Source organism: Bacillus rossius, chromosome 7, assembly GCF_032445375.1.
Source record: "Bacillus rossius redtenbacheri isolate Brsri chromosome 7, Brsri_v3, whole genome shotgun sequence".
Classification (NCBI taxonomy): domain Eukaryota; kingdom Metazoa; phylum Arthropoda; class Insecta; order Phasmatodea; family Bacillidae; genus Bacillus; species Bacillus rossius.
Genome location: NC_086335.1, coordinates 53,680,986 through 53,702,525, shown reverse-complemented (window position 1 = coordinate 53,702,525; position 21,540 = coordinate 53,680,986). Strand labels below are relative to the sequence as shown.

General features: G+C 33.3%; 1 protein-coding gene across 13 annotated transcripts in view; it reads right to left on the bottom strand.

Annotated features, from left to right (window-relative positions):
- LOC134534034 (cytochrome c oxidase subunit 6B1) overlaps positions 1 to 21,540 on the bottom strand; it is a 34,342-nt gene that overhangs the window by 6,996 nt on the left and 5,806 nt on the right. For 2 of the 13 annotated variants that reach the window (XM_063371981.1, XM_063371982.1), the window contains exons 2-3: positions 12,027 to 12,195; positions 3,343 to 3,449 (exon numbers count right to left, since the gene is read on the bottom strand). In XM_063371981.1, coding sequence (XP_063228051.1) covers positions 3,343 to 3,431 — 89 coding nt within the window. In that variant the 5' untranslated portion in view covers positions 3,432 to 3,449; positions 12,027 to 12,195. Of the gene's footprint in view, positions 1 to 3,167; positions 3,450 to 7,945; positions 12,196 to 12,597; positions 21,196 to 21,540 lie in introns of those variants that run through there. The other 11 variants (XR_010075433.1, XR_010075434.1, XM_063371980.1 and 8 more) reach the window with 7 other exon arrangements.

The following is a 21,540-nucleotide window of genomic DNA, read 5'->3' as shown; positions in this document are numbered from 1 at the left end:
ACGTGACTACAGAGAAAGGCTATTTTCCTTGACCGTTAGGATTTATGGGACGAACACCCTCTCACAGCTAGAGTCATAAAATACGGTCAAACTCTTGCAAAAACATCCACCACCACTCTTTGCCACTAGCAATTCAACGAAGTCAGCTAGGTGCAGCACTCCAATAAATTAACTTAGAAAAAAATACTAAATATGTAATTCTATCAATACATTTTACAACACAACTTATGTTTTATTTATTTTCTGGGAAAAATAATATTATCATACGAATTATGTTATAAAAGTGACAAAACTCACATTTACGGTGTATCGTTTTCTTCAATTGTTATGTAGTAAACTAATTTTATACAATTAAATATATATATATTTTATAATATAGGCTACATTAAAATTTTGCGTAGTTCTGATCGAAAATAATATAATGTATTAGAAATAAAAAAATAATTATATTTTTTGGTATTAAAATAATTTTTAATAATTAAATTTTTATAACAAAATACGAACACACATATATAAAACCAGAGGTCCTCTAAAATTTTGATTTACAAGTTCCAAGCAGAAATTGTTTATTGTTAATTTTAATGTATCAAAAATCATTCATATAAGAAAAAAGAATATGTAGTATATCTCAATAGATGTAAAATGAATACACCCTATCATATGCATTAAATATATTTTAAGTAATCCTTAAATAAGACCAAGTTTATTGAGTGTCGCAGTACGCAGCGTGTTTCTAAGCACGCCGGCCGCGAAAGATCAGTACGGCCGCAGTACACTGCAACGCTCGGGCAGCTTTCATGAGGCAACTAATTATGCTAGACTCTTTATAAATATACTATCTTAAAGCTAAAAGTATAATTATAACCATTTATTTAGACATTTTTTCGCATTGGGCTCTTCAAATCGGTGTAAATCGTATTTTTATCTGGGTGGCAAAGATAAAAAAATATATATATGTCGTGAATTAATCGCTTTATATCATATCTTAAATATTAAAAATTTAATTTTTTTTCTTACATTAATGGGTGTATTACAGTTTCTAGATTATTTTGGTAGGTTTACGGACAGTCAAAATTAAAAACTGTATACTTGGGTAGCATTTTAATGGACTGATGTAAGTTGCTGTCACCTAGGACTTAAATGCAAATTTTCGGTGATAACGCACAAGGTCTACAGCGGTAAACTTTCGGTATATTATTAAGCATAGTCAACTCTACCACAGTACAAAAATCCAGCTTTGGACAAATTTTTCGCAGGTTTGTGCCTTTTTAAGTCTTGGTTTCCTGGAGTAACACGAAAGTCTACGCGGGGAAGGGCGGCTACCTGATCCGAGAATGAAGGATAGGGCGAGATGGGAAGCGAAGATAAGATCTGGTTTCGTGGTTCGCTTTCCGTCCGTGTTGGAGAGAGAGAGAGAGAGAGAGAGAGAGAGAGAGAAAGGCGATATTGTGGAAGACCTTCGAAAGATTCCCGCTAGATGGCAGGCCTCAGAGCTGCAACCTCCGACAACCTCCCCTCACAGAAGCTCTCTCGCCACTAACTTGCCAAATCTAAGCCGCTAGCTTATATACGTGCTGGCTGGCCTTACAGTAGTAATAAACAAGCATTTATGAAACACTTAAGCTCATTTCCAACAAATTCTGACGAATGACTGTTTTTTGTCCTGCACCAATCCCCTTAAAACAGGAGATTTCAGTGATTTTTAAAAAATTGTTTTTAATTATTTTGTTTTATAAAGATAGTGCATTATTCCACAAATACAACATTCAAGTTTTAATGTTACATAAAATTTACTCCATCAATAGTGCAGTAATAATGATAAAATTGTACAACAATTTATAATAAACTATGATTCATTAATTATAATAATAAACTAGCAACATTTTCAGTGTTTGAAAAATGGAAAAATTTCAATAGTTTATAACTGATTATATAAGTACAATCAAACCCATTCAATTAATACTTCCTATTTGTACACTTTGGTATAAACTTTGGCCTAAAATAATGCAATTCACGCAATTTCAAACATTAAAATATTACTTTTATGTGATACTTATAATTTTTGTTTAAATGTTGCTCGGTTATGATTTAACTGCATTTTGGTGCTGCATGATGCACTTGATTTTCGATATTTTTGTTTGGTTTTATCGCAACTCACTATACAGCGAATTGAGATAAAAAAAAACTAAAAAAAAAAAAAAAAAAAAAAAAAAACAGTGAAACATCTTGTCCCTACTGTAGGTAATTTAATAAGGTACTGGCTGGGTCAGGCCAATCTGTTAACGAAAAGCATTTAAAATTGGTTCAGGACGGATGAGTAGTTCTGTTTCCATATTTTATTTTTAAACTGTAATTTTAGAAGAGTGATAATGTTTTAAATATGTGTTTTCAGCAGAATTTTCAGGCATGAAACATACGATACAGATTCTTAGAAGTTCTCAAGGGATTAACATTCATATTATCTACATTTCTCCGCCATATAATGACCGCTCAAATCTCAATTCACCCATGCATGATGAAAGGACTGCATGCTAGTTCAAAGCATTGCACTTTAAGAGGCTATACGGCACTAGAAACATCACTCCATCAGCGAGCGCCGCACTTATCAACCCGCCTTACCAATACGAAACACATCCCTTACTAGGAAGGCTCCTTAAAGCGACGGCACCTTCAACATTATTACAGTGGATTTTTTAACAACTTTGGCACCGAGTTATGTCCATAAATTTAAGTCATACCAATGTGTTGGCGATCACCTAGGACCACACCTTAAGGAAAGGAACATTTCACAAAGAATAACTCTACGGCAACCAAGCTTCAATATCATCAGTCCGCATGCACAATAATTCAAAATCAATCATGCAAAGGAATAGCAATGGTAGTACATACCACTGTACATCAAATGTGCGTTGATGGTAAATTTCTTGATTAATCCCATGCAATTTCTATCTCTTACTAACCAAAATGATTTACCGTACTGTGAAAATATATTTTATCAAGATGCAGGAATACAATACATTAAGTAACTAAGGTAAAATGAGGTTTCACACTTCAAAATTTAGAAATTCTGCAATCCATTATGATGAAATTGCAATCTAACATTCAGATGCAACTTTTCAAAAATCTTCACTGCAAACCTCAAACCTGCCAGGAATGGCATTACTCACTTCGTCTGATTCACGTTTGGAAACCGAGGGTCAAATGGGGCTGTTTGCATTATTTCCTCCGGGACTATCTCAGCTTTACCTGGCATGATGCCGAAACTCGACAATCTGACAAGAGACAAAAAAAAAAAAAAAGACAGATTTTATTTCGTCACCTGGCCCTTGACACGGCACTCACTTGGTCTGGTTCTGGTTCGGGAAACGTGGGTCAAATGGGCAAGTGTTAAGTTCAACTTCGGCATGCTTCGGCACTACTTGCGACGACATTGCTCCGGTGGGCTTCTGCTGTGAAAACAGTGAGAGAGAACACTTGATGCAAAAGTCAGGCACACAGAAGACTAAAAATACAGCGTTGAGAGACCAGGCCTGCCCAGAGAGCATGCACTCAGCCCCAGGTTCCAGTTATTAACAGGACCCAGGAATAACAAATATAAATAAGCTATAAAATAATTTGTTCTGCTGCAATATTTACTAACTGCTATTCATTTTACCGAAGCAACAGCTAGGTAACTGCATAAAGGATCAAGGCCAACCCGTTTCTAGGCCAGCCAATTGTGCAACTGTTTTACCGACGGCTTGATCCGATACCACAGTGTATCCACAAGTACCTAGTAAACCAATTTCATAACTTTTTCCAGAACCTTTAAATAAATCTTTGACTTTTTAAAATTCATATTTATAATAAAAAAACAATGTAAAATAGATATACTATTCCCAGGAACATGCTGCTTTTTAAAATGAAAGCTAAAGCATTTAGAGATAATATTCACATGATTCAATGCGCAAAAACAACATACAAATTAGTAAAAGGCTACTAAGAAGTTAGTTCCAGCATCAATGAAAGAATGTTTCTAGAATTTTTTATAACTAATAATCAGTCTTTCAGTTTCATTACTTTTTTGTGACTTCAGTGACATTCAGACAACCTGTGTGATATAAATATTGTAGGTACATTGTGCCCAAGTCTTTACTATGTTTATAGCTAACAAAGAGGTGGACCCATTCCCTATTTTTTTTTCCCTAGGCTTCAAGAAACTCTGGGCAGGCATGTATTAGACCAAGAACATTTACTTTGATTCTAATGCTTGTAAGGACTATTAGAAAATAAAGTATTTTTTCCAACTCACAAATGGAATTATATTAATGTAGCGGGCATATTCTACCAACTGGGCAGCTGTGTCTGACATAATGGCCAGAAGCTACAAGACACAACAAGACAACACCAATCTTGCAGTACCCAAAAACTGTTTTTAATGTGGGCCTGATCAACTGTTTATGCAACCAATACAGCAAAATAGTTTATTTAAATCAAAAAGTGAAATCTATTGTTTAAAATAGTTATTTCTCATGCTGCTGGTAACAATTTAACTGCTACAAAAAAAAATTTTCCCAGAGTATTATACCATACACCAGTTATAATTTATTCAATTATTTGAATTGAAATTATGCTGACCACAATAAAAGCATAAATAAATAACTGGTACATAATAATTATAAAAAATAAGGGCAGTGCAGATAAGTTCTACTTTTCTTGAACATTTTAACTGAGATGGATAAAGAAAGAACTGTGTTAAGATACCTTTTCACATGTTACTGACATGAATGTGACAATCTTAGCCACAGTGACAGATAAAATGCCCACCATAAGTGCTTAATAACCCAATAAGGAGTCAAGTTTTGTGTTCTGCTAATATGGTATATGCATCATTTAAAAATAATTAAATCCCAAAAAATCCATAAAGGGAAAATTTAATTTTATCAACCATTTGTTACTGTAAACATTATTTTGCCACTCAGTGTTAATTCAAATAAAACAAACTGTCACTCTGATTTAAAAACTATTTCAATATTTTATGGACGATTCAACAAAAAGTACAATTTTAAAAACAAGCACATTGTATTTTGCACTTTACAGTTAATGAACATTAACTGTGAAGTTTTTTTTTTAACTTGGTATTAAAAAAAGTTATAAGATTATAACATTTGTATTTACTAGCACATTATATGAAGCGCAGATTAAATTTAAAGTTTAACTATTAATGAGTAATAAGGTGATAATTCTTACCATTCAATTAACATACAAACACACATCAATAGCATAAACCAGCAAAAAATCAGGATAAATAAATCAGTGAAAGAATATATAAACTGTAAATAAAAATTTTACAAGTAATTCTTTGATCCGGATGTCGACAATTCTGTAGTGGGAACCAAAGTCAAGGGTGACCCAGAGATGACATTCCTCAAACACCCCCCCCCCCCCCCCCCAAACACAACTGGACAAAAAAAAATTTTTTTACAGGTATAATTGTATAATGCAAGTTTTGAAAATTAAAATGATGTAAATTGCACAGAAATGAAGTTGTAATTTTCTCTCTCTGAATTACATTAAATTTTAACTGTGTCTTTATATTTCTTCTTCATAAAACAAGGGTAAAAACAGAAAAAAACTTTAGTGGCTTATCTCACAGACATGAGAAGTTTTCAATGAATTGCATCATAGACAAAGGTCATTCGAAAAAATTGATGGGCGAAATGAAATGGAGCAGTGGAAGAATGCCTTCAAATGAAAAAAAAAACATCACCAGCTCACAACAACATCCGCTACTATTCGTCTCTTACAAAAAATTTGGGTTTGACCGCATCAAAAATCAAACCCTGATCGTCTTTGTGGGTGGTGAACGATATGGTCACTTGTACATGTTCCCTCCTTTTAATTCGATGAAGCAATGGCGTTACTTGGTGGATAAAATGTGATAAAAACAATACTATTCTTTACACTAAGTAAAAGAATCACTATTGTGCATTTTGCAAAAAAAAAAAAAAAAAAAGTACAATACTTAAAATGTGTACATAATTGCAAATTTTTATTTTACTCATTATTTTAAAACTGTATTACCTTGAATATGTAAAAATATCTCAGCTCTCATCACCTGATAACCGAGGGTCACTGAACGTGTTTGAAAATGTGTTAGCAACTTGCATGTTATTTGCATGTCTAAAGAGGGGAGGGGCCCGCTTAAACTGCGAGAACAGAAGTAGGTAGCTGTGTCCTTTCCAATGTCTTATCCAATGTCTTATATCTCACTTGAGAGTGCCCTGAAAGCAAAAAAAAAAAATCTTTATAAAGATTTTTAAGTAGAGTATGAGATATATTATTTTCATTAATTGTCAGGTCAGCGGCATGGCACAGTGGTCAGGCGCATTATCTGGCAATCCACCAACTCTGGTAAGCATTTGCCATTTTTTTATTTCTCACAATATTAAAACTATTAATTACAGAATTTTAAATATCTTTAAACAGTTAAATTACATAATTATGTGAGGTTTTGAATAAAATAAACATTTACAAAAATTCTAGCGGGTAATTATTTTCGCTGCTTTTTATTTATTATCAGAAGTAACATTAAATGTTTTTTTTTTTTTTCATTTTCCAATAAAATAATACATTCATATGCCAAATCCCCGCAGACATGTGGCGAGATGCGGCGCTGTTCACAGCTGTAGAGACAGTTACAACTATAGGAAAATAGTATAGTAATGGCAGACTGTATGGGTTTTGAAACAGCTCTGAACACACAAAAATGAATAAAAAAAAATCTTCAAATGGAGATATTGCCACAAAACATTGCTATTTAAAGAGAAAATTTAAAATCACAAACCACATTCTACAGTATATACAATTCAAATATGTTATCATTTAAAACATTTTCTGTTTAAATAAATAATCTTAATTACAGTAAACTTTACTAAATGTAATATAGTAATTTTAAATGTATTTAAATTCTGTAATAAATAATTTAATATTGTGATATAAAAAATGAAAATAAAGAAAAACTATACCAGTGGGTGTTGAACCAAAGCTGGGGCAGATTACCAAACAACGCGCTTGACCACTGCACCAAGTCGCTGACTTGAATTCATAAAAGTATCTCTCATAATCTAAAATCTTTGAAAAGTTTTTTTTCTCGCTTCCTAGGGCCCACTCAGGAGAGACATTTTACGACATTGAAAGGGGCACTTACCTGCTTCTACTCACACAGTTCAAGCCAAATCGGTGAGCCCTGACGCGGACCCTCCCCTTGGATGTTTAAAAGTATATTGTGTAATTTTGGGACATTTCCCATATTTTGTATGCAAACACATTTTCCAGTTAAATTTTCTGTATAGAGTATTTTCTGCATACTATATAAGACGAGACTTTTGACTGGTGCTGCACAAGAACATTAAGACTTTCGACAGCTGAACATTCTTACAGAATTAGCAAATAGTTATTGATACACGAGTAGCTAGTTTAGTGCTACATGAATCTGGGTATATGGTTTATTACATCAAAACATTGATCTGATAATGTTTTAACATTCGGTGAAGTGCCTGTCAAGAAAGTCTCACCTTATCTTGAACAGTGTGTATCTTACTTAGTTTATAGTGGGTATTACACACTTTTGTAACCTCATTGTGTAATGCATTCTGGCTACATATCTCTCTTGCATAAGTGAAAACCTTTGAATTTAACATGTGATGTGTAACTTGACCAATTATGACAGTTCTCAATATTAGTACCAATTGTCTATGTACCCCTCTGTCACTTTTGTCAAAATTGTTAGTTAACAACTTAATTTGATTGTATTCTTAAACAAACATCATGTAATACCTTGCAGGTAACAGTTGGGAAATTGCATACTACTTATGAGAACTGTCAAATTTGAGACAATTATATAACTATACCATGTGGTTATCTCACAAATATGGTTATCTCACAAATAGCTCACTAGAGCAAGTTCTCATTGACAGCATTTTTATTTAAAAGTCACAAACAGATTAAAAAGATACAGAAAAAAGTGAGTTATTGTAATAAAAGAAAAAAGAGGGCATCACATTAATTTTGTATTTAATGGAATATTACCAAACCAGTCCTCCCAAATTTGCAAAGCTTTCCTTTAACATTTTCTTCAGAATCTTTACACTTCCAAAGAGATTCCAAAAAATTTTTTGGGAACTGATTTTTTGGAGCAAAACTCCCTCAATAATTACTATAAGAAACAACTGATAAGCGTATGTTTTAGTAACTCTTACTAGAAAATAACTAAAAAAATTAACGCATATCTGGTAGGTAATCTCTTTTGACTTCTGACTTTTTGGTCTCATCTAGTCTTCTCTCATACACATGTATACAGGTTGTTCTGAAACTCTTAAAATGCAAATGATTCAAAACCTGATAAACACCTGAAAGAAAGCGACACTTTTTGCTAGTAGAAGTAATCATATTCAGCCTACTATTCCTCCTCACAATTATGACTAAAACTTGCCACAACAGTTGTTTATCGCTGACCTCACACTCGGCATGCAGCAAGGGAAAGTATTTCAACGACATGCAGTAGGATTCATTTCCCCAGGAGCTTTCTACATGACCACACCTAATGTACATTAAATAAGTACGCTAAAAGAATAATGTATTATATGTGTTGTTTGTACCTCACGACAATCAATCAGTATGCCATTTTCCTGCCTTAAATATTGTGCTTAACTCTACATGTATCAAGTAATGCCTATTCACAGATGCTACCATTGTGGCTGAAACATTTCATGAGAGTTTCACAAACTATGAATCCTAGACAGTTGCAACTAGATTAGTGTTATTATAACACAAGGTCATAAACTCGAGACATATCCATTAAATTTAATGACAAAAAAATTTGTACGCAATAATTTAACAAGAGGATTCCTTCCTCTATTTTAATGAATTATTAGAGAGGAGAAAATACCATAAAAAAAAATTGCAGAGTAGTGTTTCCACATTTTGCACAGATAGTTTCTAATTTTGATTTTCAAGTGGCCAAGAAATTGAGCTAGTCTCTAAGCTGCCTACTTCAACTATCTGAATATCCCACACAGAATCACCTACCAAAATATTTCAGAAAAGTTTCCAAAAAACTGTATACATGCACAGATACATGCGTGCACAGATACATGCGTGCACACAAACGTTGTTTGCATAGTTTTCTCTCTAAATTCACTATTTGCAATGGGTTATATGCACAGACTTACGACTCAATACGGCAGTTATGAAAGATTCTACAGATGCCGTTGAAGCTCAGGCAACCCCCCTTTTTTTTTAATGCTAACTTTTGAAGACTGTGCATAACTGTCCACTCATCTCTCATTATATACTCAAGTCATGGACATTCTATTATTCATCCACTCTAACATGCCTACTAGTTAAAATATTAACATTTCATTTCACATTTTCTCTCATACAACATACTGTTCTCATTAACAGTATGATTCTACTTTCTTATTAAATTATCATTTTGTTTCTTTTAATAATATTACTAAAATGTGGAACTCCACATTTTAAATGGCAACAATCTCAACTGTATATCATAGCTCAACTAAAGAAATGTGTCCAACAGTACCTATGTTCTTTTGATTAGTTGGCGATTCATTGTAAACACAAAACATACTTTCCCCTTGCATATTCTCCAATGAAGTAATGCATAGTTACAGTTACCAAAAATTCTGGGAAAAAAAAATATTAAGGACTTTTCTAGACTGTCTTCACAAAAAATAAAAAAAAAATAAATGTAGGTAAAACTACTCCATATACTAAATCATGGTTCAGAACCTCTTGTTCAATAAAAAATTAATTGAGGACCCCTGAATTAATCACCTTCACAATTGCCAGGTAGAATACTATTTGAATATCACAAAATCCCTTAAGAAAAAACTATGTTCAACAGTAAATGCACAAAAAAGTCTATTTTTGTTTAATTAAATATCCTGTCCAGAATTATCCCCGAATAACATTTCTAACACAAACCCCAACTTTTAATTTGATCATTAAATTACATTTACTTTATAAGTTAACCGTATAACCAAAACTCACAATTTTTTTAGTTTAAAGCTGATGTACAAAAAAGGGGGGATAATGAACTCTTCAACTTTTTATATATAAAATGTAATCACGTGGCCCAAAATTCTCCAATTGTACTGGGCATGCACAAAGAATTGTTTGCTGTCAAGTCGAAAACAAAAAAATAAAAAACTTGCATTTATCCATTACTCTCTTGCTAGTAGTCTTTATTAAGGAGTTTTTTGTTCCATGGCAGCACCATTTTCTCTAACCATTTCCCAGCACTTTCAGGGTTAGAGATGCCAGTTCGACCCCTAATGGCAAGAGCTAAAAACTACAGGCCCCACCACATGGCCCCTTCCAAGCAACTTCTATTGTGTGTCAGTACGCTATCCGGGCGACTAGCAATTCACGTCATCAGTGCACCGAATAATAAAATATAGTTTGTGAAATAATCTTCCATACAAGATGTTGTTTCGTATTAAGGGGAATTCATTCCCATTTGCTGGCCAAGCAAAAATGTAGTGAATAGTGTGTTTTTATTTTTTCTGGATTTTTTATCTACTTCAGCTCCTCACCACTTCTACCACGATCTGGCTTCCTAACAGCACACATTATTTGTTAAGTGGATACCAAAATTTCACTATTTTAATTCTTCTTTCGGTCCATCAGATATGTTTTCTCTCGTGTTCAATCTATTACAACACTGCCATATATTTTTGTGACCTGAACTGGACCTACTGTACAACCACTGGCTCAGGTTCACTGCCTTTTCGGATTCATGTCTTTCCATTTCCATTCAGCACTCAAAGAGATTGGAAGCAGACTTGTAATTCTCTAATTCGCAACCAGTCTCCAGGCTTAACATCTGGCATGCCGTGTGCTATTTCAAATAAGAAAATTTCTCATATTATAATTTTTACTTGTTACTTATAAGACATGCAGAATATTGAAAATTACTTATAGCGACAAGCAAAATCTAAGGTCAGGATTTCTTCTTTCATTCAAACAACTTTTGCAATGCCAATAACTATTTTCCATGTGAATAAAATAATCATGTGCTCAGTCACGTATTTATAGTGAAATGGGGCCGGTGTCCAAAACCTCCATTTGGTTAAACTTAACGCAATCTAATTATGAGCATGCCAAGGGACAGCACATATTCACTTATCTAGTTGATAATAGCAAATTGTGAAATTAAGGGACACTTCACCCCTCACTCTCTCTGATCAGCTCAATGACATAGTGCCTCAATTCGTTCCAAGATCTCATCTAGCAAACAACCTGCTTCTTTGCCAGTACTTATTGAAAATGTTTTAGCTTTTCTCTTGCTCTTTTGTGCTCGTCTGCTTTTCTCAGCTAACCGTACTACCACAAGGCCAAACCAGAGATGATTGAGCAAAGGATCAAATAAACTCTATGAACAAGGGTCAACTACTCTAGGTTAAGTTTCAACAACCAGTTAACATTTACTCTGATCACGTTAACCTGGCAACCAACCTACAATCCAAATTTTTATTTTTTTTAAGGTTCATGACTTTCCAGTTCACCATTATAACTTGTGGCAAAAATACTTAAACAACTGTTGGTGAGCATATAACAGATTTATAAACAAAAATAAATTCAGGACTTTTACAGTGAAGTGTACTAATTAACACTATGAATGTGGTAAAGTCTTTTTTTTTTAAATAATTTTACCATTATCAATTAAGAGTTTCATACACACATTTATTTAGAATGTAATTTTTATAAGAAACCCGCCTGCTTAATGCATAATTACTTTAATAATGGGTTTGGTTTCATTTTTCAAAAAAGTGAATCACAATCATTTGTTGCCATATTAAGCAGGTCTGCTTTGGTTTATCTTTGACTATTATGAATTTTAGTATTTTTTTACCAATTTAATCAAATCACAATATGTTAAAATGCTAGGCAGAGCCAGAAGCAAAACTTTAATTCTTGTATTTTTAAACAATTGTGTCAGAAAGTAATATCATTTAAATTGTTACCTATTCAAAAAAATGAATATTCAGCTATTAATAGAATGTTCTATTTTCCTATCATGCTAATGCTGATGTGACTCCCATGCACCAAGTAGCTAAATAAGAAACTTATTCACTTTTTGTGCACATGGGTTAAAAAGGTTTAATATTTCATCCTGTTTTGCTCATGTAAAATCTGCAAAAAAAAAAAAAACATTATCCATCAGGGGCAATTGAATGGGTCACATCAATTTTCTAAGGTATACATCACCAGCAGTAATGAAAAAGTATTAAAAAATATATAAGTTTTCTTTGCTAATTCAGGTATGAACACACCCTGCCAAAATTACACAGCATAGCTGTTTCCATCTACATTAGCCAGAACCCAACTGCAATATTACTAATAAAAGGCACTAAAAAATGTTCTGACTGCCAACATCAAAACTGTATCATGGCTTCAAATGATTACTGAAAATGACTTCTACGTATAAATTAATTACTGTCAAAACCACTTTCTAAAGATCTTTTTTTTTTTACAATGATGGATAGTATAGATAGCACCATTTACCTTCTACAATTTTTAAATTTAAACACTTACCTCACAAGTAACTAGTATTCATCCACAGAAGAAAGTTTCCACTAGCTAGCAGGTCAAGTCTTATTAAATTTCATTCAACTGTCTTTTCAATTTGGAATATTTCTTTTAGTCACCAGCATTTTGGCGTATGGCAGTAGCTGATGTTCCACACAAATTATTCACTCAACATTTAAAATAAAAGTTATTTAACACTAATCGATTTTGCACACAAAAAAAAAGCTTGCTTCCTCCAAACACATATAGTCACTACCACGTTATTCTAGACATGAGGAAATGATGTAAGCTGTTTAAGTCCATATAAATTATATCAAATAATCATAATTCATAAAAAAATAAACATAAGAAAACAATACAAAAATTTTGTACATATTTACAAATTTTCATTACATTACAAAAATAAAATAACTGAAAAAATTGTAACTTCATCTGGCTAAAACATTTGTAACATTCTTTACAAGTTTCTTCTTCCAAGATCTTGAAATAAAACAATTTCAGAATAATGAGTAAAATGCTGCTCATTAATAACTATGATTTTTTCCATGTAACTACACAAACATTTTCCACCTTTTGTGAAACATGTCCAGACAGCCTCATAAGAAATCATACTTGAATAAAAAACACTAACTTGGTCTCTGCATAGAATCAATGCCACACACTGAAACCACTAAGCTAACAACTGGTAAACTTTTGTCACAAAAATTACATTTACATATTTGAGGGAAATTAGTTCAATCACAAGCACAGTGCCACCTACAGTTTGTACTATTACATAACATTTTGGAAGGAAAACATTCCTATATAAGATTTCCAGACTTTTAACAGCAAAAGATAAAAGTATTATCAAAGTTCCAACTGTGGATTTTCTCATTCTGGTAAATGGCAGACATTGGGCTTATTTCAAATTTTACATACCAGAGTTGTAGCTAATAAAAAATTATGAAGCCTACAGTTTTTTTTTTTTTTTTTGCTATATGAGCTGACTGTCAAATCATGAATATACATACTAGACTGCAATGAACACGGCTACAAACTTTCCAACCCACCTCCTGATGGCCTTGCTATAAATGATACACTTAAATTATTTTGAAACTTCAGAAATGCAAAGAAGTTGGGCTGATTTTTACAAAGATATCCTTCAAGAAGTTGGACTAAATTTTGTAAACCGGTTTACTGCTGATATGACTAATTGTAAACAAATACATAGCCTTAGTGGACAGTGAAAAAACAAGCAGACCATAAACAAAAGAACTCTTTTTAACAAGCTCATCCATAATGGCTAAGCAAAAAAAAAGAAAAAGAAATTGGGAGCTGTTATGAAGAACTTTAAAAGCAATTCAGTAAGCATGTTTAAAGTACAACACTAATAATGTGTGCAAGAACGAACAAAAACCAATTAATTGGCCATACATTATTAACAAACTAAAAATGCTGCTTGAAATTTGAAATTTAACCTCAAGGACTGCCTAACTTGAACGTTTTGATAAAAACGTGCAAATGGTCTGTAAAGAACATTCTGTATTCCGTAGAGAACTTATCTGGGCATATTTGGCCGGTGAATCATAGGTCGATAGCAAATTTTGCACAAAGTTAAGAAACAAATTACCTGGCACACATAGTAAAGCCAAAACTGTTCTATAGGGAAATTTTTTTAAACATTATTAAGTCCTCCGCTATTTGCATAGGTATAGACTGCCTAGTACATGTGTTGGTTAACCACGCGCAATACCATTGGACCTCAGGTTCCGTAGGTCACTCTGAAAATCCTGCTTTCTTGCACCCTTGGGTGTGATTAAAATTTTAAACAACCACATCTTCAGTAATTAGTATTACCCTACTCATTAAGTATATCATGGAGATACTAATTGCTTAAGTTTTGGAAAAACTGAGGGCAAAGTTTACAATTATTTTTACAGTATTAGATACAATAATATACCACTTAAGAGTAAATTACATTATTGCAGATTTTTAAAATAAATTTTGGTGCTGCTACATATAGTTATAACTGCAAACTAAATTTTATGAAGACATAGTGTAATTACTTTGAAATAACTTTTATTTCGTGTGGGACACATTTTGCTATATGTTATGTTACTGTTTATCACTTCAGGTGGCACAGTAAGACAACTCCATTACTTATAAAATTCTATATTTCTAGTTTCAAGAGGGAAAATGCTTGCTGTCTTCAAATAAATTTCGTAAATATACATTAACCACTAAAATTATACAGTATATATTCAATCAGCATAACAATATGAACAATTTTAAATGGCAGTTCAATCTTTGTTACATTTAGTCCATTTGCACTAATGCCGTATTTACCCGAATAATCCGTACACAATTTTTCGTAACTGTGTGTTGAAAAAGCAAGGTGCACTGCTTATTCAAAAATTTTCAAAGCTAAATAGCATGAGTTCTGACAAGTTTCAAGGTGAGTTAACCTGCTGTTGCTTACTGACAATGGACATCTTGCGAGTGTTTTTTTTTTTGTAAGATGTTACAATGGTTATCAAAGGTTTGCAGTAGTGATTATCTGAAGTCGCTAAAAGAAATTAAAATGATTCAAAATTAGGAAATGGAAAATCATGCTACTGGAAGAAAGTTTTATACGTGAATGGAGGAAAAAAATAAGATTTGTTTTTGAGTGATGGTAATGCAATAACATTATATTTGCAAGGAGAGAATGTGTTGGGTCCGCGTCTTCAGCAGTTTCCCGATTTATTTTGTTTATAATCTTTGTAACGAAGCATTGAGCTCTTGGCCGAGACATTAGTGGCACTACACTGCAGTAAACAAAACAACTTCAGTCAACCATTTTACATTCATGGTGCTTTTTTCCTCGCATCACAGTAAACATTTTATCATTCACAGTTAATGCATATACAAAATATTTACTATCTGATAAATAATTTTAATGGGAACATTAAAACATTAAACCTCGAGACAAAAATAGTGTGCTGAAAAAAATAACTGGTAGATGTCAACAAAGGTACCAAGAATGGTATTATTTTCACAGAAATATTTATAGACAATTTATCATTTGGGATAATTATGCAAGTCCAGAATAAATATTTAATAAAAACTTGAAATATGATTCCAAAGCTTGTTTTTTTTTTAATTGGTGCAAGGATTACCTAAACAACAAATACTATTGAGAAAATTTTTTTGTAGTGTTGAATTATCTTGGTAGCAATGAAATTAGAATGGCTGTCACATGCAGATGTGTGCTTGTGTGTATTTTTCACAATAGAAACTGAAGTTATGATTTTCACCACTATACAGTTAAGTTTTTTAACACAATATAAAGCACTTTAACATAGTGTACTGGTTGTTAATATTGGAAAATAGATAATTTGAAACATTTTCCAGCAAATAAAAAAAAGGCAGCCATATTTTCGTTCAAAACGTTAATGATGTTTAGGTTGTTAGGTTACCAAAAATACCGCACACATCTCAGATTTAAAAAAAAAAAGTTATAGAACTGAGTTGCGACTATCTTCCTTGCTTTGCGATATCAGGGGTGACAAGCTTATTTGAGGGCACTGCTTATTTTGGTAAATATTGTATGTACACATGACTTAAAAATTTTTTCAAAAACTTTTCTGCCCACTAACCCACAAAATTAATATCACCATTTAACAAATCATTACTTTTAACTAAATTTTTTATTCTGGACATATCTTTCAATACTCGCTGATTTAAATAATTTAAAATATCCCTATTAATATTTATTCATACATTTACATCTTTAATTTTCAAACTAAAATTAATGCATTAGCAATACATTATCCCCAAGACTTAAAAAAATATAACATCCTAAATTGACCCACTTCACTATCACACATTTACATGAAATAAACTGACACCTAATAAGATCCAGTAACTAAATGAAAAAAAATTAGCATTAGATGTATCCGCATGGATGGCATTTCATAAAACATTAATGTGATTCACCACATAACACACAAATGTTATCAACTTAATGCACGTAAACAAGTGCCAATAATAAAAATGTTTGTCTAGTTTTTCATTTAAATTGAAAGCATACAAACTGCACAACTAAAGAAAACCAAACATTCATTATCACTGCCCTCACCAAAAATTAATGAACACACTTCTATGAAACTAACTTTTACAATTATAAATCATATAAAAAATATATATGTGCCAGTTTCGTTTATTCATGTCACAGTACAATGGACAACATGAAAATTTTCAAAACTAGAATTATCTGAAACATGACCTCCCACAGAACTATGGAAATGGAAAACCTTTTAAATTTGAAATGCTTCCAAGATTAACTTTAATAAACTTAAAGCAAAACTCATTTTCATTAAACCTCTAAATATGTTTGTGATGCATATGGTTTAGAAACTTTTTTTTTTTTATGTTTCCTGGCAAACATGAGTGACGGGTCTGTCCGAGTAGGACTGATGGCTCCAAAGAGTCAGCCCCAGTCCATCCATGCAGACCCTGCCTCATGCGGGAAACTATATGTCTATTTTCATTTTTTACTGGCAAACAAAGTTTTGCTGCACAAAGCGGGATCATAATTACGAAATCTCACAGCACCACGTAAGCAAAAGTTTTAATACAGAAGATATTTAATGTTTTGTGAATAGTCCCCAGTAAATTAAAATAAACACACATTACATGCCAGGTCGATGATTTTGTCAGTTCAAACGACCAATATTCGCCCAGTCATCATTACTCTAAGCTTGAGGTTTACTTTTGTGTTCACTTTTGTGTAAAGTGTAGGAAATTTATGATGATCAATCATTAGTAATCAACTCTACAATGGCAGCAGTACTACCACAATTGAAAAATCACAGTATCTTGACAGATGCAGTGAACTTATTAAATATTTTAATTACAAGTGGTAATAATAAATTTAAATTATTCTATCTAATCTGAGAAAAAGCCATCACTGATGCTTATATTTCTTGTAGTAGTAGTAATCATTGCTGTACTGATTTATCAGTTTTTTAGAACAATCTTAAGCTTAAAAGAAGCTGGGGAAAGATGCGAAACTTTGTACACCTAAGTCTAGAAAACTCACTACCTGCAGACAAACAATAAAAAAAAAAAGTTTAAAATGTACATTATTTTCCTGAAGACCTGAATTTAATGTTCCTAAAATTTACAATATAAAAAATTTATGCACAAATTTTCTTGGATGTAAATTATAATTTTGCATTTCTAGTTATGTTTTACACCTATTCTAACATTTGTCTATCTCATTTGCCAAACACTCATCTAGCTCATGTTTAACAAAACTTAAAAACTGTCGGATAGAAAATTATTTGACTTTCACGCATATCGGACATCATGGGCCTTCTTATCACTTAACACACCTACAAAGTATTTTTTAGAGCCATGAAATGGTTTCACATTACAAAATAGAGATTATTTGTATATTAACTTTCTCCCTTTCTAATCCATTAAAATGTCTAATAGTTTATTTGAATCAATACATAATTCTTTTCGTTTACATGAAAAAAGAACCTACGAAACATATCAAAAGTTGTGCTGCAAGATCTGACATCCACATGGTTTTCGGCCATGATTTAAGCAAACTAGCTTACATTTTTTTAACAGAAGCCATTTTTTTGCCCCATCTATGCCCTTCTGTTCTGTAATTTTTTACGTACACTGGCCTAGATAATGCTCATGCTATGGTGCGTAGCTGTTGAAACATTAACCTTTCAACATTATATGCAAAGTGAAAAAACACAGCATTTGGCAAGAATAACACATTACCATTAGCTTAAGATTCTAAAAGCATGGAATTATAAAATTCCCTGACTTTTCCAGGTTTTCCAGATCTGAATTAACAAGATTCCCTGTCCTGTCACACACAAATAATCCGTCAGCGGAACTTGGTATTAATGCTTATCCTGGAGGAAAAATCAGTTGTATATGCAATTCAAGTTAAGTCATTTAAATCTTCAAACATATGCCTACCAAAATAAGTTAATATTTGCATGATAAAACGTCTTTTGTCGGAAGAAAATGCTAGCAATGGACTTTACTTGTCCCTATATTATTATTTCACTCGGTATAACTCACCTCATTGAAAATAATTTGTGGTCATTCTGACAAATAATTCTTTCCCTCAAGAAGATTTACCAAAGCAAAAAGAAAAAAAATAACTTCTGCACAGCCCTGAATTTAAAATTGGAAAAATTATAACATGTAATTAAAAGGACAGGCATAAACTACAGTTTCTGATACTGAAACATACAAAAACTTCTTGTCTATTTAACTTTTAAGAATTCTCCATTGATACTAAAACAAATTCACACCAAAATTATGTTTTGAAAAACAGCTAAGTAAAGCAGAAATTGAATGATGTCAGAACTAAACAAAAATAAAGGCACTTATTTGCATGCCACAAGACGCAACTGCTAAATAAATGACGTGTGAAAAATTTCAAGAACCCAATTGCAATTGCACAGCTTGGAAAAAAACCATCAGTCCAATATAAACACAGTGAAGCTGAAGCATACTTGGACCTCCAAATATGAATTATCATTACGGTACACTGTGGTAATTATATTGGCCTGGTGCAAAAATTTCAATTACCATATAGCTTTTATAGGAAGCCCATTAATTTTTTAAGCAGTAAAGAGAAAAAAATTCAATAACATCAATGTCAAAACATAATTTTGTGTATTTTATGTAAATATACAGAAGTTAACCAATTATATTCACATAAACAACTTAATCATTTTTTTTTATAAATCATGCATTTGACCAAGAACCTATTTGTAATCAAATCATCATGATGCCCATTGCAAATAAAATTTCTGGATGTTGCAAAATGCTTATGCAAAACATTCTACAGTTATATGAAAAAGAATCTAAAAAAAAATTTCACCTTTATCTTCACAATAGAAAAAACAATAGTTATTAACATCATTAGCATTTTTTTTTTCAATGTGAACAACAAAGCATTGCTTTCAATTGAATTCAATCCATTTTTAAACTCCAAGTCTTCAGCAAAATGTTTTCTCAGACTTGGGAAACACTTCACATGGTACTAAATACAGTACAAACTGAATACTGTTGCTACGGACATAAACCTTTATATTTACAAGCATGATAGAAAAAAATTACAACTTTTATCACATTAAGTTTATAAACTTAAAAAAAAAAAAAAAGCTACCGCCTGGCAAACATCATATGAAATATTCTTCCTCCCAATTTTAATATTATTCAGAACACTCAATTATTTTAACCAAATGTCTTGACATAATATAATTTAAAGTCTACCACAACTTGCTTGCAGTCAAGACATTTCTTCTAGCCTTTTTGGTTATGAGATAAATTTTATTTAAAGTCAGATATTAGGGCTTTCTATACATTACACCGACAATAAAAAATGGGAAATGTGAACTACTACCTCAAATGAAAAGAACTATATCATAATGCAAAAAATAATAGCATTAATCATGAGGATTTACAAACGGGAGATGAATACAATGTCGGCCCAGCACTACAAAACACACTAACGACATTAAAACTTTACAATCTGTTATTTACAAATCTTACTGCTTACATCATTTCCTGTAAAGAACATTTTGGATGTAACTTTACTTAACAAGAGGCCTTGTTTTGCCTTCTTCCTCACATGAAGCTTCCTTGTACTTGCGTACTTCAGCCATGTATATCGACCAAGCATTGGTCGGCTTCTCTTCGTCTTCTTCCCGTTTCAGTTTCTTCACCATGCCGGTGGGCAGGACACGCCCCCCTCTACGCTTCCCCACCATAGATATTATTGGCTTCTTAGGTACCGCGGCAGAGGATTGCTCGTCCGATTTTCCCGCACCATCCGTTTCCGAAGTGCTAGCACTTGCACCTTCTTCAGATTTTGGATTTTGAGCTTCCTGCATCTTCTTGAACATTTCTAGGAAACTTCCATCATTCTGGTATATGTTCTTGACCGCGGGCTCCTCCGGAACAGATGTACCGCCATCGTCCGCATCGTACCTGCTGGAATTGCCGATCCAGGTGCCCCGCGATCGATACCGCCCAGTCTCCGGGTAGCGGCCTTCATCATCGACAGGGTAACGTGGACCATCTTTCCTATCCCTGTACCGTGGATAATCATCTGGTTCATCTTGCGAGCGTGATCTAGACCTAATGTTCCTTGGCTCTTTCCTACTTGTGTACCGAGAGTTCTCTCTGTAATCGTAGTCATCTTCGTCTCTGTACCTCGAAGACCTAGGCCTCTCCGAGTACCTGTCATCGTTGCGATTAGTTCGCATGCGAGGACCGCCTGGAGGCCTGTCCACGCGCCGGGGGCCGTCCGGGTACCTAGGTCGTTCATCTCGCGATTCCCCGGACCTGGACCGAAATGGCCGCCTCTCGCGGGTGGGTCCCTCGTCTTCCTCTCGCCTGCCACCTCGACGGTACGGCACCGAGTCGACGCTGCGGGTATCGCTATCGTCCCGCGACCGGGGGCCCTCTACCAAGTCCTCACCATGTTCACCTGCACTATGATAGTCCCTGGACATGATCGGCTGGTCCCCGCCTCCAGCCGCGGCGAAGCCACGATACACCATCGCTAGGGGGTGGAGAGCGCCCACAACCGCCCACCTAAAATGAAAAACTACGTGGTGTAATTAAAGTGTCCACACACAGGTATTTCCAACAATCTCGTTTTCCCAATGAGTGCATTCTCCATTATCCATCATTGTAAAAATTAAAAGCAAGTATCTATATCAACTGAAGAAAGAGTACACTTTTGGATCTATGCAATAAATAGCCATTGGGTGCCTGCAAATGCATACAAAATCTGAAATAGCAGCAAAGTCTGGAACCAATGAGGACATCTATTATAAAAGAACACAAACAGTAAAACTAATACATTATGTTCTTCTATTCACACAATAAAACCCTTGTTGAAGCACCATGGAATTGCTGTAATTTTTAACTACCTAA